This window comes from Ciconia boyciana, chromosome 8 (assembly GCF_034638445.1).
Source record: "Ciconia boyciana chromosome 8, ASM3463844v1, whole genome shotgun sequence".
Taxonomy (NCBI): domain Eukaryota; kingdom Metazoa; phylum Chordata; class Aves; order Ciconiiformes; family Ciconiidae; genus Ciconia; species Ciconia boyciana.
The window spans coordinates 55781771-55794026 of NC_132941.1; the positions used below are offsets into that span (position 1 = coordinate 55781771).

General features: G+C 36.2%; 1 protein-coding gene across 2 annotated transcripts in view; it reads left to right on the forward strand.

The window, feature by feature from the left end:
• The window catches only part of SHOC2 (SHOC2 leucine rich repeat scaffold protein), a 73020-nt gene extending 61235 nt beyond the window's left edge, over positions 1–11785 (forward strand). For both annotated transcript variants that reach the window (XM_072870560.1, XM_072870559.1), the window contains exons 5-9: positions 632–820; positions 2172–2294; positions 4423–4560; positions 5050–5167; positions 7080–11785. In XM_072870560.1, coding sequence (XP_072726661.1) covers positions 632–820; positions 2172–2294; positions 4423–4560; positions 5050–5167; positions 7080–7288 — 777 coding nt within the window. In that variant the 3' untranslated portion in view covers positions 7289–11785. The remainder of the gene's footprint in view (positions 1–631; positions 821–2171; positions 2295–4422; positions 4561–5049; positions 5168–7079) is intronic.
• The last annotated feature ends 471 nt before the right edge of the window (positions 11786–12256 follow it).

Genomic DNA, 12256 nt, shown 5'->3' on the forward strand with positions numbered 1-12256 from the left:
TGTCCTGCCTGGTTATCTGAAACTGTTACAGCCTAAAAGGAAACTTCTACCAGATGTGTTCACCTTATGGATTGTTGTTACATTAACAAAGATTTGTACTGGACGTATCAAACACCAGTTAGAAAAACGGTGCATGCAGTTGATAATTCTTTGGGCCCCACTCTCAACTTTGAGCAGGCATCAAAATTGAGTGAGCTGCAGTTGGGTGGTGTTGGCCGAAGCCGGGACCGCTGTTCAGGATGGACACACTGCTGACTGTGCCTGCCAGCCACTGCCCCTGCGCTCTTCAGAGCTACCCAAGGCATAGCAATGTGTTATTAAAAAAAAAAATACCTTTTGGAGGAAAAAAGAGTTACAAAACCTCTGAAGCTTTTAAACGTGATAAGTTTGCTTTTTTGTATCTGGCAGTATGTAAGGAGAAAGGGGGAAATAAGGTAAAGGCTGACGACTGTGAGCAGAGATTGTTGCTGATGGAGGTTTTATCAAATTTAACACTGGTTTGTGTGTTGCAACACTTATTTAGGGGATGGACTTGAGGGGGGAAAACATTTCTAATTAGACCCATGAGGGAAAAGAGATGTATTCAAATAAATCTGTCCTAAGTTCCTGGGTGGTTTTCTTCTCTCTACAGGGTCTTTTATCCAGCCTTGTCAAACTGACTAGTTTAACACTGGCCAGGAACTGCTTCCAGTCCTATCCCGTGGGTGGCCCGTCCCAGTTCTCCACAATCTACTCTCTCAATATGGAGCACAACCGCATCAATAAAATCCCCTTTGGAATTTTCTCTAGAGCTAAAGTATTAAGTAAGCTGAACATGAAGGTGAGGCACAGAAACATGCTACTGTGTGTAAAATCAATGAGGAGCATTGTTTGCTGCTCCATGAATTCTGGCAAACTTAATGATATAAGGAATGAATTTATCACGCTGAAGGGGACGCTGCTGCTGTCGCATATAGAAACAATTCTGTATTAGTTTAAAAATGTACTATCAAGATGTTATTGATTTGTCTTTATTTTTGTTAGTTAAGCTTTTGTCACGTTTGCTCAAGTTTGAACAATGAAAACAAGAAAGTTGGTTGCAAAGTTCTCGAATATTCAAATAAGACATAAGCATGTAGCGTACCTTATTTCTTTCTCCCCTTTACTGTTACAGTTTAGATTAAAAACAAAATTATGTAAAAGATCTTTTTTGAATATATTCTTTCAAAACCCGAGTTTGGAGACTTTTGGCAGTAGTTGTAGAGCACAGAAAAAGAACCTTTAAGTCTGTGCTATATACACTGAGAGTGAAGAGAACTAGAGAAAAGAGATGATGTTTTTCTATGAATAGGTTTGCTTCAAGTTCTTAAATTATTTTTTAAAAAATGTTTGAGCAGTATCTAAGCTCAGCTACTGTTTTAGAATATCTTTTGGCACAAATAGATTCTCAGTTTGCATTAAGACCATTTTTTATCACATACCCATTTGTAACTTTGCATGTTTACCAGGACTTTGTTTGACCTGTTTTTTTAGATTTTTTTTTTTTTAGTGTCTGGTCTAGGTCAAATTTTGTAGCTGCATTTCGAACAGTAAGATGTTCAGATTAATTTCAGTTGCTTTTACTCTGAACCATTAAGGTATATTTCCTTTGTGGTGTGTTTGGTGTGTTTTTTTTTCCTTGTTCTTTTTTTTATGGGTTTTTGTTTGTGGTGGTTTCTGTGTTTTGGCTGGTTGGTTTTGTTGTTGTTTGTTTGGGATTTTTTTTTTTTGTATTTTTTAAGCTAATGCCATTATTTTTAGGATTCCAGTGTTGCTGATAGCACCTTTGCAAGTTATAGTGAATTTTATGTTCTTTTTTTGCCTGCTCCCCCCCCTCCCCCCCCGCCGAAAGGACAAAAAAAATGTTTTAACTACAGGGACACATGAAATCTTGAGAATTATGTGCTTCTAATTTTTCCACTTCAGTTCATATTAGTAACACAGAGTCAATTCTGTTACTCTAAATTGGAACTGCTTACTATGTTTTGAAGTACTTAAAAAATATTTGGCCAATTACCAACATTTTATTCTTCTGATTTAATTATCTACTATTTTGTTATGAAGTATTTTGTAAGCAGTTTGTTTAATCTCTCAGATGCCATGCCGACTTCTTGCAAGCGCAGACCCTAAATGTTTGATATGTTAAATCACAGGACAATCAGCTGACCTCTCTCCCCTTGGACTTCGGGACTTGGACTAGTATGGTAGAACTGAACTTAGCAACTAATCAGCTCACAAAAATCCCTGAGGATGTATCTGGGCTTGTTTCTCTTGAGGTGAGAAGAGTATAAATGAACACCTAAGTGAATCCCTGCAAATAGACGTTCTGTGCTTCAGGTTTAAGTAATATTACTTTTGGGTCGAATAAAGCCAAATAAATATGTGTATGTATGCTATTTAGATGTGTTGCATCTGTTTATGGTTGTTTTCAACAGCTTTTTGAATGTTGTTCTTTAGGCTCTAGATGAGTGTCTGTGCACAAAGAGTTAAGTACATATATATTTTTAACCATGTAGAAAGAAAATATTTCTCAACAGAAAGTTACTGTTGTAAATGAAATGGAACTGAACTCAGTTCGATTCCTGGAGAGACCAGCATGGAAACAGCAGGGATCAGAAAAACATAATGAAATGGGCTACAGCCAGAGGTGGCTTGAATGTAGCACTGTGAACCTTGTAGGCAGCCAGGTGGGAATTATCAGCCTTTGAGGGAGAAGAACTCGTAGGTTGAAACTGTGAACTAAACCTCTTGTGTCCCCTAGCCCTGTTTCCCAAGGTACCATCAGGAGAGACAAACTTAATTGCCTTGAAGGGACATAAAGATAGAGGTGCTTGCTCGGGCAGTTGAGGGGACTTCGTAGCCTCTGTGAGTTGCTGGGAAAAATCTGTTAAAGTACAATAGCAAATGGCATATTTGAAATTGCAAAGTTCCAGTGTGACTGCTGATCTGAATAATTAATAATTCCTGTGTTTGGGGCAAAAATTATATGGCAGAGTAATAGCTATTTAGTGGCCCAGTTCCCTTTAAGTTAAGGCTCTGATTGATGTGATTGGGAAGTTAGTAACCTCTAACAACTGGATTTGCCGGTGGTCTGCCAGCTGCTGAAGCTGGAGAGCTGCACGGTCCACAGACCCGTTAGTGCTATTTTCCTCTGTAATTAAAGAATCAAATACAAAGAACTATTTGGGCAGTGTTTACACAAAAGTGAAGGTTCCCACAGCAGTGCTAAGTCAGCTGCATTGCATGTAGCTAAGATTTTCTGTTCCTGCCTTTGTTTCTTGATATGCGATTAAAACGTTACTATTCTTATCGTTCTGTGTATATCGTAGCGCATAAAGGAAGGCCACCAAAATACTGCTTGTGCTAATGCTAAGATGTTGGCTTTTATTCATTTTGATTTTCACTTTGATTTTTAGCCTTGTTTTCTATTCTGTTCCTGCCTTCAGTGTTTCCACGTTACATGAAGCTAGTGAGAGCTGGGATTGGTAGAAGCCAGGCATTTGCAACCTTGGCTGGCTTAGCAGGGAGCTGTGCGCGGCTAGGATGAGGCTCCACATTGGGTGCTCTTTCACATCCTTGTGTTTCAATGTGCCTTGCTAAATAACTAGATAATAGGATTGTTTAATCAGTAATTAATTACCTTACTGCTCGCGGGGTTGTTATGAGGCTTGATTACTTCTAAGGACTGTTAGACTTCTCCAGAGGAAAAATGGTATACTAGTGTAACTCCTGTTAACTTCCTTGTGGTGTAATGAAGAACTCTGTTGAATGACGTTGCAAATAAGGATACTTTTCTTGAACCTAGGATATTTATAATTCAACTTAGAAAGGAGGAGAACAAGAAGAGGATAACACTCTAGTGTGGGGGGGTGTGTGATAGGAGACCATTTTGAAAAGCCAGTGGATATCTATGCAGCGTTGGGCTTAGGTGCTCTGATCTGTATGTTTACTTGCTGCTGCTCTTAACCGAAGGGACATAGGGAGAAGAGGAAGTATTAAGCTTTTTAAGGAGGACTTGGCAAGCACAGCAAATAATGTAAAACACGGTTATGAGATAGCTATAAGGAAGGATAACAGAATGATAGGGAATTCCAGGAAGAAATTGTTTTTCTTTGGTCATTTGAAGAAATAAGGTGTTCTTTGTTTTTGTTCTGCATTTATTATTATGTAAAATAATATTTGAAATAATTCTGTCATAAATCTATGTATTTGTATCATTAAAGACTTCTAAAAAAAGATGTTAATCACTGATTTTATTTTTTTTAATCTTTTCAGTTTGCTTCCATAATTTGAACGTAGGCTAATCTTGGACTTCATTACTTGAAAATATAAAAAGATCCTGTCTTAATTGTTATTTACTAATTGCGTTGCTGAAATTCTCTCTGTTTGGGTTTTTTTTTTGAGGTTCTTATCTTGTCAAACAATCTACTAAAGAAACTTCCCCATGGAATTGGAAATCTACGGAAACTCCGAGAGCTAGATCTAGAGGAAAACAAACTGGAATCCTTGCCAAATGAAATAGCTTACCTCAAGGATCTGCAGGTGAAACAATAATGGGCTGAGATAAACAGCTTACGTCCTTTATTTACACCATGCTGATTTAATTACAGCTCTTTTGATGAGGGAAACTCTTTGGGATTAGACATAGAATGTAAAGTTAAAGAATCTTGCACAACTTCATCCACAATCTGTCCCCACTAATTCTTCCCCAGGTTTATCAGTTAATACTGAACAAACGAATTTTGAAGAGTTTAACTGTTGTACCATGAGTACAATACTGCTACAGGAATAGCCTCTGATTTCAGTCATGTTCATGAAAGCTTTTATATTTAGGCACGTATTTTACTATGCACTATTTTATTTTTGTTTAGTGGTGCTTAATAGAGGTCTGAAATGTTGAAGGGTAGAAATTTTTTTGTTCAAATGCTGGAGAGCAGAACCCATCAATTTATCAGCTATATATCTTGTTACTTACTGTCATTCGAAGCAAAAGTCTTTAAGTTAATTTTAAAAAATGTGTTTTTCTCTTAGAAATTGGTTCTGACTAATAATCAGTTGACCACCCTTCCCAGAGGTATCGGTCATCTTACCAATCTGACGCACCTTGGGCTTGGAGAGAATCTTCTCACACACCTTCCTGAGGAAATTGGTAAGATCCCTTTTTCTGGTTTTATGCAGTGTGCCTGAGCCAAAGCAGTTGCTGACATAGAAGATAGGCATCTACTGTGCTCATAAGTAGAGGCCACAAAATTCGTGTGAAACTTCTAGATATACACAACCTGATGTGAAGCGTGTGCCACAGGAACAGCTCTATAGGGTATGATCTTTATCTTACTGAACTGTAGTGAAACAAATGGTCGAGCTTGTTTCTGTTCTGCAGAAAGCTGCTGAACACACGCTAACCTGGAACAGTGAGTTTTCTTTTTTCTCCAAATTCTCCCACAAGTTGTGTATTATCAGTCACTCAACTTCATAAACCTGTTCTTGGAGAGAGGTCTGTGTCAGAAAGGAATGCACTGGTCCTACTGGAAATCCATGGTGTAGACAAAACCTTGTGTAAGGTGTAGACAGCTGAAGCAAATGTTTCTGCTGATAGTCCCTCTGCACACACTTCTCTTTGTAGACCATCATATTATTTTTCACCTTGATGAGACAAGAAAAGGAAGTGAAGAGGAGGAAATCTACAGAAAGAAAGGGAGGAATAGGATTCTTTTTGTCTACTTGCGACATCCAGAGTAACTGAGATTCAGAGCATCTGAAACTGAGAGCGCCGTTCCTTTTATAGTCAGTCACAAGTACCTCCAGAGCATGATTCTGAGCACTTAAGTTAAAATCTTAAAGTTATAGCTCATTATGGAGGAAAAAATGATGGGAAAAGCTACACAAAGCAAAATGTGGTCAGAAACAGTGATGTGCCGATGGAGAAGGCTGGGACATGGTCTGTCCCAGCATCTGTAGTGAAGAGCTGTTACAGCTTCTGCTCATCTTGTATGTGCCTCAGTGTGAGAAGGGCCTAAAACAATCTAAATCTAGAGCTTTGTAATTTAGTTCATAAGTTAGTGGAGAGAGTTTGGATGCTGTGGAAATGAGCTGCGGAATTAAAGTATGTAAGTAAACTTGAAATACTATTGCAGGAGTACAATTTGGTTATTAAAGCTGGTTGTCTTAACAGATTATAGTTAACTATTTTGACTGCTTAATCTAAAGTTATCAGCTATTTCCCATTACTTCTTAGCCTTTCCTTTTTATTGGTTTTCCATGCCTTGAGCCCTGGCTACTGCTTTCTCTTGTGAAAGATGAAATAGTCTTTTAGGTTATAGGGGATGTTTACGGTATATAAGATTGGAAAATGGGGAATGTTTTGAGGAGGACTTGTATGTTTGGAGTGTATTTCAGATATGGATTAATTTTGATATTTGATTGCTGTGGAGTAATGGAAGTCTTAAGAAAGAAGAAATTAGTCCATTTTCCATCTTCTGGTTAATCACTATTGCAGTATCTGTAGTAGAGGCAGGTTGTAAAATTCAAATTCAGGAGGTATTTTTCACACATGTTTGTTCCATTTATTAAATTCACTGCTCTGCAGAGATCTCTCTTGCTTTCTTCCTGTGGCGCATTACAGTTACAGCTTCAGGTCTTTAATGTATGGGTTCTGATTAAATAAAAGGTATGACATAGGTATTTTTATAGAGATAATACATATACTGTATGGTATAAACATTTTCTAGGCCCTTCTAACTAGATAGCTATTCAGTGTTGCCTGCAATCGCAAAGCACTTGGCTGAACAGTTACAGTGAAGTCCCTCTCAGTTCTCTTATTCTGTATATTCTCAATTCAGTGGTTATCTAAAGGAGATGTAATAATGGATATTTTTACAGGGAAACTAAAGGAAATTGGTTCTTGCTTAGGTTCTGGTGCTTGAAAATAGGAGTTTAGATGAGTCACTGACTCTAGATTCTACATAGTAATGAATCTTCAAGTGGACTTAGTGCTTCTGCCTAAAAGTTATAAACTGCATGAATCAAAAAAATACTACTTTGTATTGTTTTATTTTAACCAGGTACACTGGAGAATCTGGAAGAACTGTATTTGAATGACAACCCCAATCTGCACAGCCTTCCCTTTGAGCTGGCTCTTTGCAGCAAACTGTCAATAATGAGTATTGAGAACTGCCCGCTCAGCCACCTTCCACCTCAGATTGTTGCAGGAGGACCCTCTTTCATCATTCAGTTCCTAAAAATGCAGGGACCATATCGTGCCATGGTCTGATGCTAATCGGATTGTCCAATACACTGTACAAAATACAAACTGCATTAATGTTGTAATTGTCTGTATATGTATATATAATATAATATATGTGGTCTATATTATATTATATATATATATAAATATATAAATAATATAAAAAGGCAAATTTAAGACTGCATTATGTGTTTCTGCTAATAGAGGAATCATAGCCATTTAGATTTTTTTTTTTATTCTGTAAAAATGCTTGTCTAAGTTTTCTTTGCTGAATTTGATGGAAGTTGTCTGAATAATCTGGAAATGCCAGTTCATTTAAATCAATTGCCAATGAACTAAAAGTTTAAATTTAAGGGACAAAAATAGTTTTGCTTAGATTTACTTTCAGTTAAGAGAAATGTATAACCTTTATATAATGAACTTTTCTGTTTTCCTCCCTTTTTTTTTTGTGTCAAAACCTGAAAGGGTCATGTGTCCTGAGGTTGGGATTTTCTTTTAACTTATTTTGAGATTTGAAGCAAATGGTGTTTTTATATTGTTTACAGTCAGAGTAAATCACTGGATTTTGTTTTATTCTGATTTGCTCTGTTTTAATCAATCATATCTAGAATTTATATGCCTCTGCTGATGGATTTTTATCAACCGGTTTGTATACTAAAAACATATACTCATCAGAACAACTGGCAGGTGAAAAGGATGCAGTCAAAACAAAAGAAAAAGAAAAGAAAAAAAAAGCTTGAATTCCTTTAAGTCTTGCTTCCCTGAGTTATCAGTTGCAGGCATAACATATCTGAACTGAGCCTTTTGCAGTTGGTCTTTTCTAGCACAAGTAAAACTTTTCAGATTGGTAAAAACGTTGCATATACTCAGTGAAGAGCGGTTTTCATTTTGTGAAGTAACAAGTCCATGAGGTATAACAGTACAGTTAAGTGGCAAGGAAATAATATATATGTACATTTTTATTACTATGTTGAGTCATAAACTACAACAGGCAATTTTAAGGATTCCTTATAGTCCTTGTACAATAAATGAATGTGTCTTACTTTTAAACACTGCAATATATGTAAGTTTTAAGGTTGGTTAACAATGTACTATGGTTTTATATCTTGACTTGCCTTGTACCTCCTTCCATTATGGAACTTCTGTGTCCAAGCACAATATCTTCACACTGTGCTGTTTTGCTGCTGAACTAAATGCACTTTTCCCCACAGCTGGGGCACTTGCTTCAAAATATTCAGTTCAGTATCTTGATTATTCTTTTTTAACTTCATCCTATCTGTTTCAGTATTAAACCGATCTATTAAAAAAGAGGCACCTTTTTCATTTGTGCATAGATGTTGGTAGCTCAAAAGAAACACTGTAAGTAGTGGACATTCAGTTTTATCATGACTTTCTTGGTTGTTTAAAAGGCAGAAGATGCTTCAGGGAGATTTACAGTATTGCTGCACTTGTAGGGCTGGTTGTCCTTTTTCAGGAGGGTAGGAACTCGAGGCGGTTACATTCCACGGTTACTCAAGAACTGTCCAGTTTATAATCATTGGACTTGCTGCTGGGGTAGTGTGGCTTAGAGGACTGTACCTTTTGAACAACATCAAATCAACTGATGCCATGGGAAATCTATTTCACAAGCAGAAGTTTGGAGAATGTTATTTCTGGCTTTCAGGCATGCTTACTTAGACGTATTGCCTTGATCTATTTGCATTCTGTTTTGTTGTACGTCTCTTCATTAACAAGGAGTAAGTTTAAATGGAAGGCAGGTGGAGATATAAAACCTTAGAGGGCTTAAACATGCTGTAAAACTATTGTAGATGTCACTGGATTTTACTAAGTAATGTTCTGTTCTTTCTCACACACTGTCTCTCTGTGTCCCCCCTGTGTTTTTTTGGTTGGTTTGTTTGGTTTTTGTTTGGTGGGGTTTTTTTTGTTGTTTTTTTTGTTGGTTTTTTTTTTTTTTACATCTACTGTAGCTTTTCAGTTTAGACTTTAGTTTATAAAAGACTAGTTCCTTACAGTTCTGCCTGAAGTTAATCTTTATCAGCATTAAGGTGTTAAAATATGAAGATGCTGAAATGCTTAGTATCAAGACTGTAATCTAACTTCTGAATATACTGCTAAATCCTTATTTGTGCCCTCAGGTCACTAGGAGAAACTGGTTTGATTAATATGGTTCCTTAAAACAAAAGTGGCGACCTCTTGTGTTTTCAAGCATCTTGGTCTCATTCCCTGTCTGCTCCTCAATCCCATTTTTATAAGAGTTGATGGGATTGAATTTGTTTAGTTTGTAAATATGTTGATTATTCACCTTGTCAAGGTACATGGTTAATGACTGTATGATTGGAGCTGACCCCCTCTCACATAAATTCTTGTGGAGAAGTTGGCTACCAAAATAGTACTCATTACACTTGCTTAAAAACAAACTATTATTTTCATTACGTTACGCTTATAGGAATAAATAAAGCTATGTTTTAATTCATTACTATATTAAAACCAGGATATTTTTTCAAACTATCTTTGTACTAGTATGGTTGTTGCAATGCCAGATAATCCTGAGCCCTTTTTTAGGAGTTTAATTTTATACATTCTGAGGTGCACACTTATTTTTTCAGTGTCTCAAGAGATTTGAATAAAAGCAGTGTGAGAGAAGGTCTGGTACAGCAGAAATCAACTCAGAAGAATTTGAAAAGTTCTTTAAAATTATCTGAAAGTTTAAGTATCAAATATGTGGCATGGATTTGGAGTAGATGCATATAAATCCATATAAGTACATACATGGATTTATATCCAAATCTATGCACAGATCCATATAAATCCAGCTGTTTTGATCATTCAAAACAGTCTTACATCCTGACATAACAGACTTTTGCATTTCCCAGGATGCTGGATTGTTAACTGGTGCAGTTTCTAAATTGTATTTAATGCCTGATGACATTCAGTTGGATGCACGTGCTGGCTTATACATGTTTAAGAATTTTGTTTGGCCTACTCAATTAAAGTATGAATGGAAAGAACTTCATCCTGACAAATGTATGTATACATACATATATGTATATGTGTATCTGTATATGTATGAAAGCATAGACAAGGTGGAGAAATTAATTCTTTACAGCATCTTTGAAAACAAGATGGAGAAACAGGTGATTCCCAGATACTTGTATTAAATCTTTATCCCCTTTGCCATACTGGGGGAAATAATTTAGAAGGGTTATTGAAAAGTGTGACAATCTTTACTTTGGGTGAAAATAATGACCTTGATTGCTGCCCATAGGCAAAATATCAATTTTGTATGTGTCTGTGCCTATGTACATAAGAATATGTACATATACACATGCCCTATAAAGACACTATCCTGAATCATGCCTTGATTTAACAAGCTAAATTACTGTACTATAGACTAAACAGTATTAATGGAAGTCTGGTAAGGTGTAAAGCAGATTAGGCATTTGTTAAATAATGAAAAGAAGGAATAATTGCCGTTGCGACTCATGTTGGTCACATTGCATTTAAATTTACTAAATAGGAAGTTGTTCGGTAATTCTTTGCAAAAATGTTTTCTTTTAGTATAAACCCATTAAAGTTCTGTCTCTGGCTGTCCCATATTTAGGTTTGTCACCAAAGTTGCCTAGTATAAATGCAGTGGAAATGCTGCATGTGAAGTTGGGTCACACAGTTGTGTAACCGGCACTTTTCCGTTTGCCAGATGCTATTGGAAACTTTGAAATTCATACACCCTTTTTAGAAAGAGATTTGGGTTGTAGAATATTTGCTTCAGTGCCTCTCTTGGATTTAAGGTTTTCTCTGCAGTTTTGTCCATCTTTTGCTAATGTGTGAGAAAGTGCATGTTCAGACCCTTCTTGAAGGTCGTGTTTGCTCATGTACATGATTTAGTAAATTAGTACTCAAACTGTCTAGCTGGTTAGCACTTAAGCCCATTGTGTCACCTGGAATTCAAGTATCATCTTTAATCCTGGGAGTTTGAAAAATACCTTTAAATACCTTTTATTTAACAATTAGAAAACTTTGAGATTTTTTTGTGGTGGTATTTTTAACCCAAAAATAAGTTAAATTTCTGAATCAGTACAAACCCATATCAGGGAAGTCTTCATATATGGATGCAACTAACAATTTTCATGTAGTCAGTATCACACCTCGGTTGTATCAAATCGGCATGCCAGAATAGCTTCTAATTAGAAGTTAGAAATGTGCAGTTGGCAGTAATTTGCACAACACAGACTTCAAGACACAATAAGGACAATTACAAACAAACGATAGTGTCTACAAATGGTTTTTGTTTTTATGTTAGCAAAGATCAGAAAATTATGTTTATTATTCTGATGTTTAGGTCTTAACCAGGACTGCACAGGACTTTTGCTGTGGAAAAATACCAGACCACACTAATTTGTGGTTAAAAGCTAAACAAGAGTGTAAACAGTCTACAAAAATGTACTTTTAATCTGAATTATTGTAATGTTGATTGTTATGTCTATATAAAAGATTGCCTTGCTTTTTTATAAGAGTCATTCTGTATCAATGCATTCATTATAAATAGTATATTTGTAAATAAGCTGCCACTGAGTCTTTTGAAAGTTTTCTAGTATTTCTAGTCTAATATTAACTTGGATGTAAGTCGTACTTTTGCAGTGCCCCAAATTATCAAGAACTGCTTTCTCATTATATACTCGTCACTTTTAAAGATTCCCCTCACCCCCCCGCCCCGTAAAATACAGTTTTTAATTTATAGCAATTACAGGAAGATTCAGAAGTTGCATGACAGTAACTGTTTACTCAAATCATGTAGATTGGACACCTTGTATAAAGCAAATGTTGGTAAATCTTTCACTTTCATTTTGTTACAGGGCATAGAGTAAAAAAAAAAAACAACCCACCCTTTCTCTCTGAAAGGGAAAATAAATCTTGGATTTTAGTGCAAAATGCATTTCAACAACAACAAAGTTAAAGTAGGTATAGAATTCTGGTGCCTATAAGACAGACACCTGC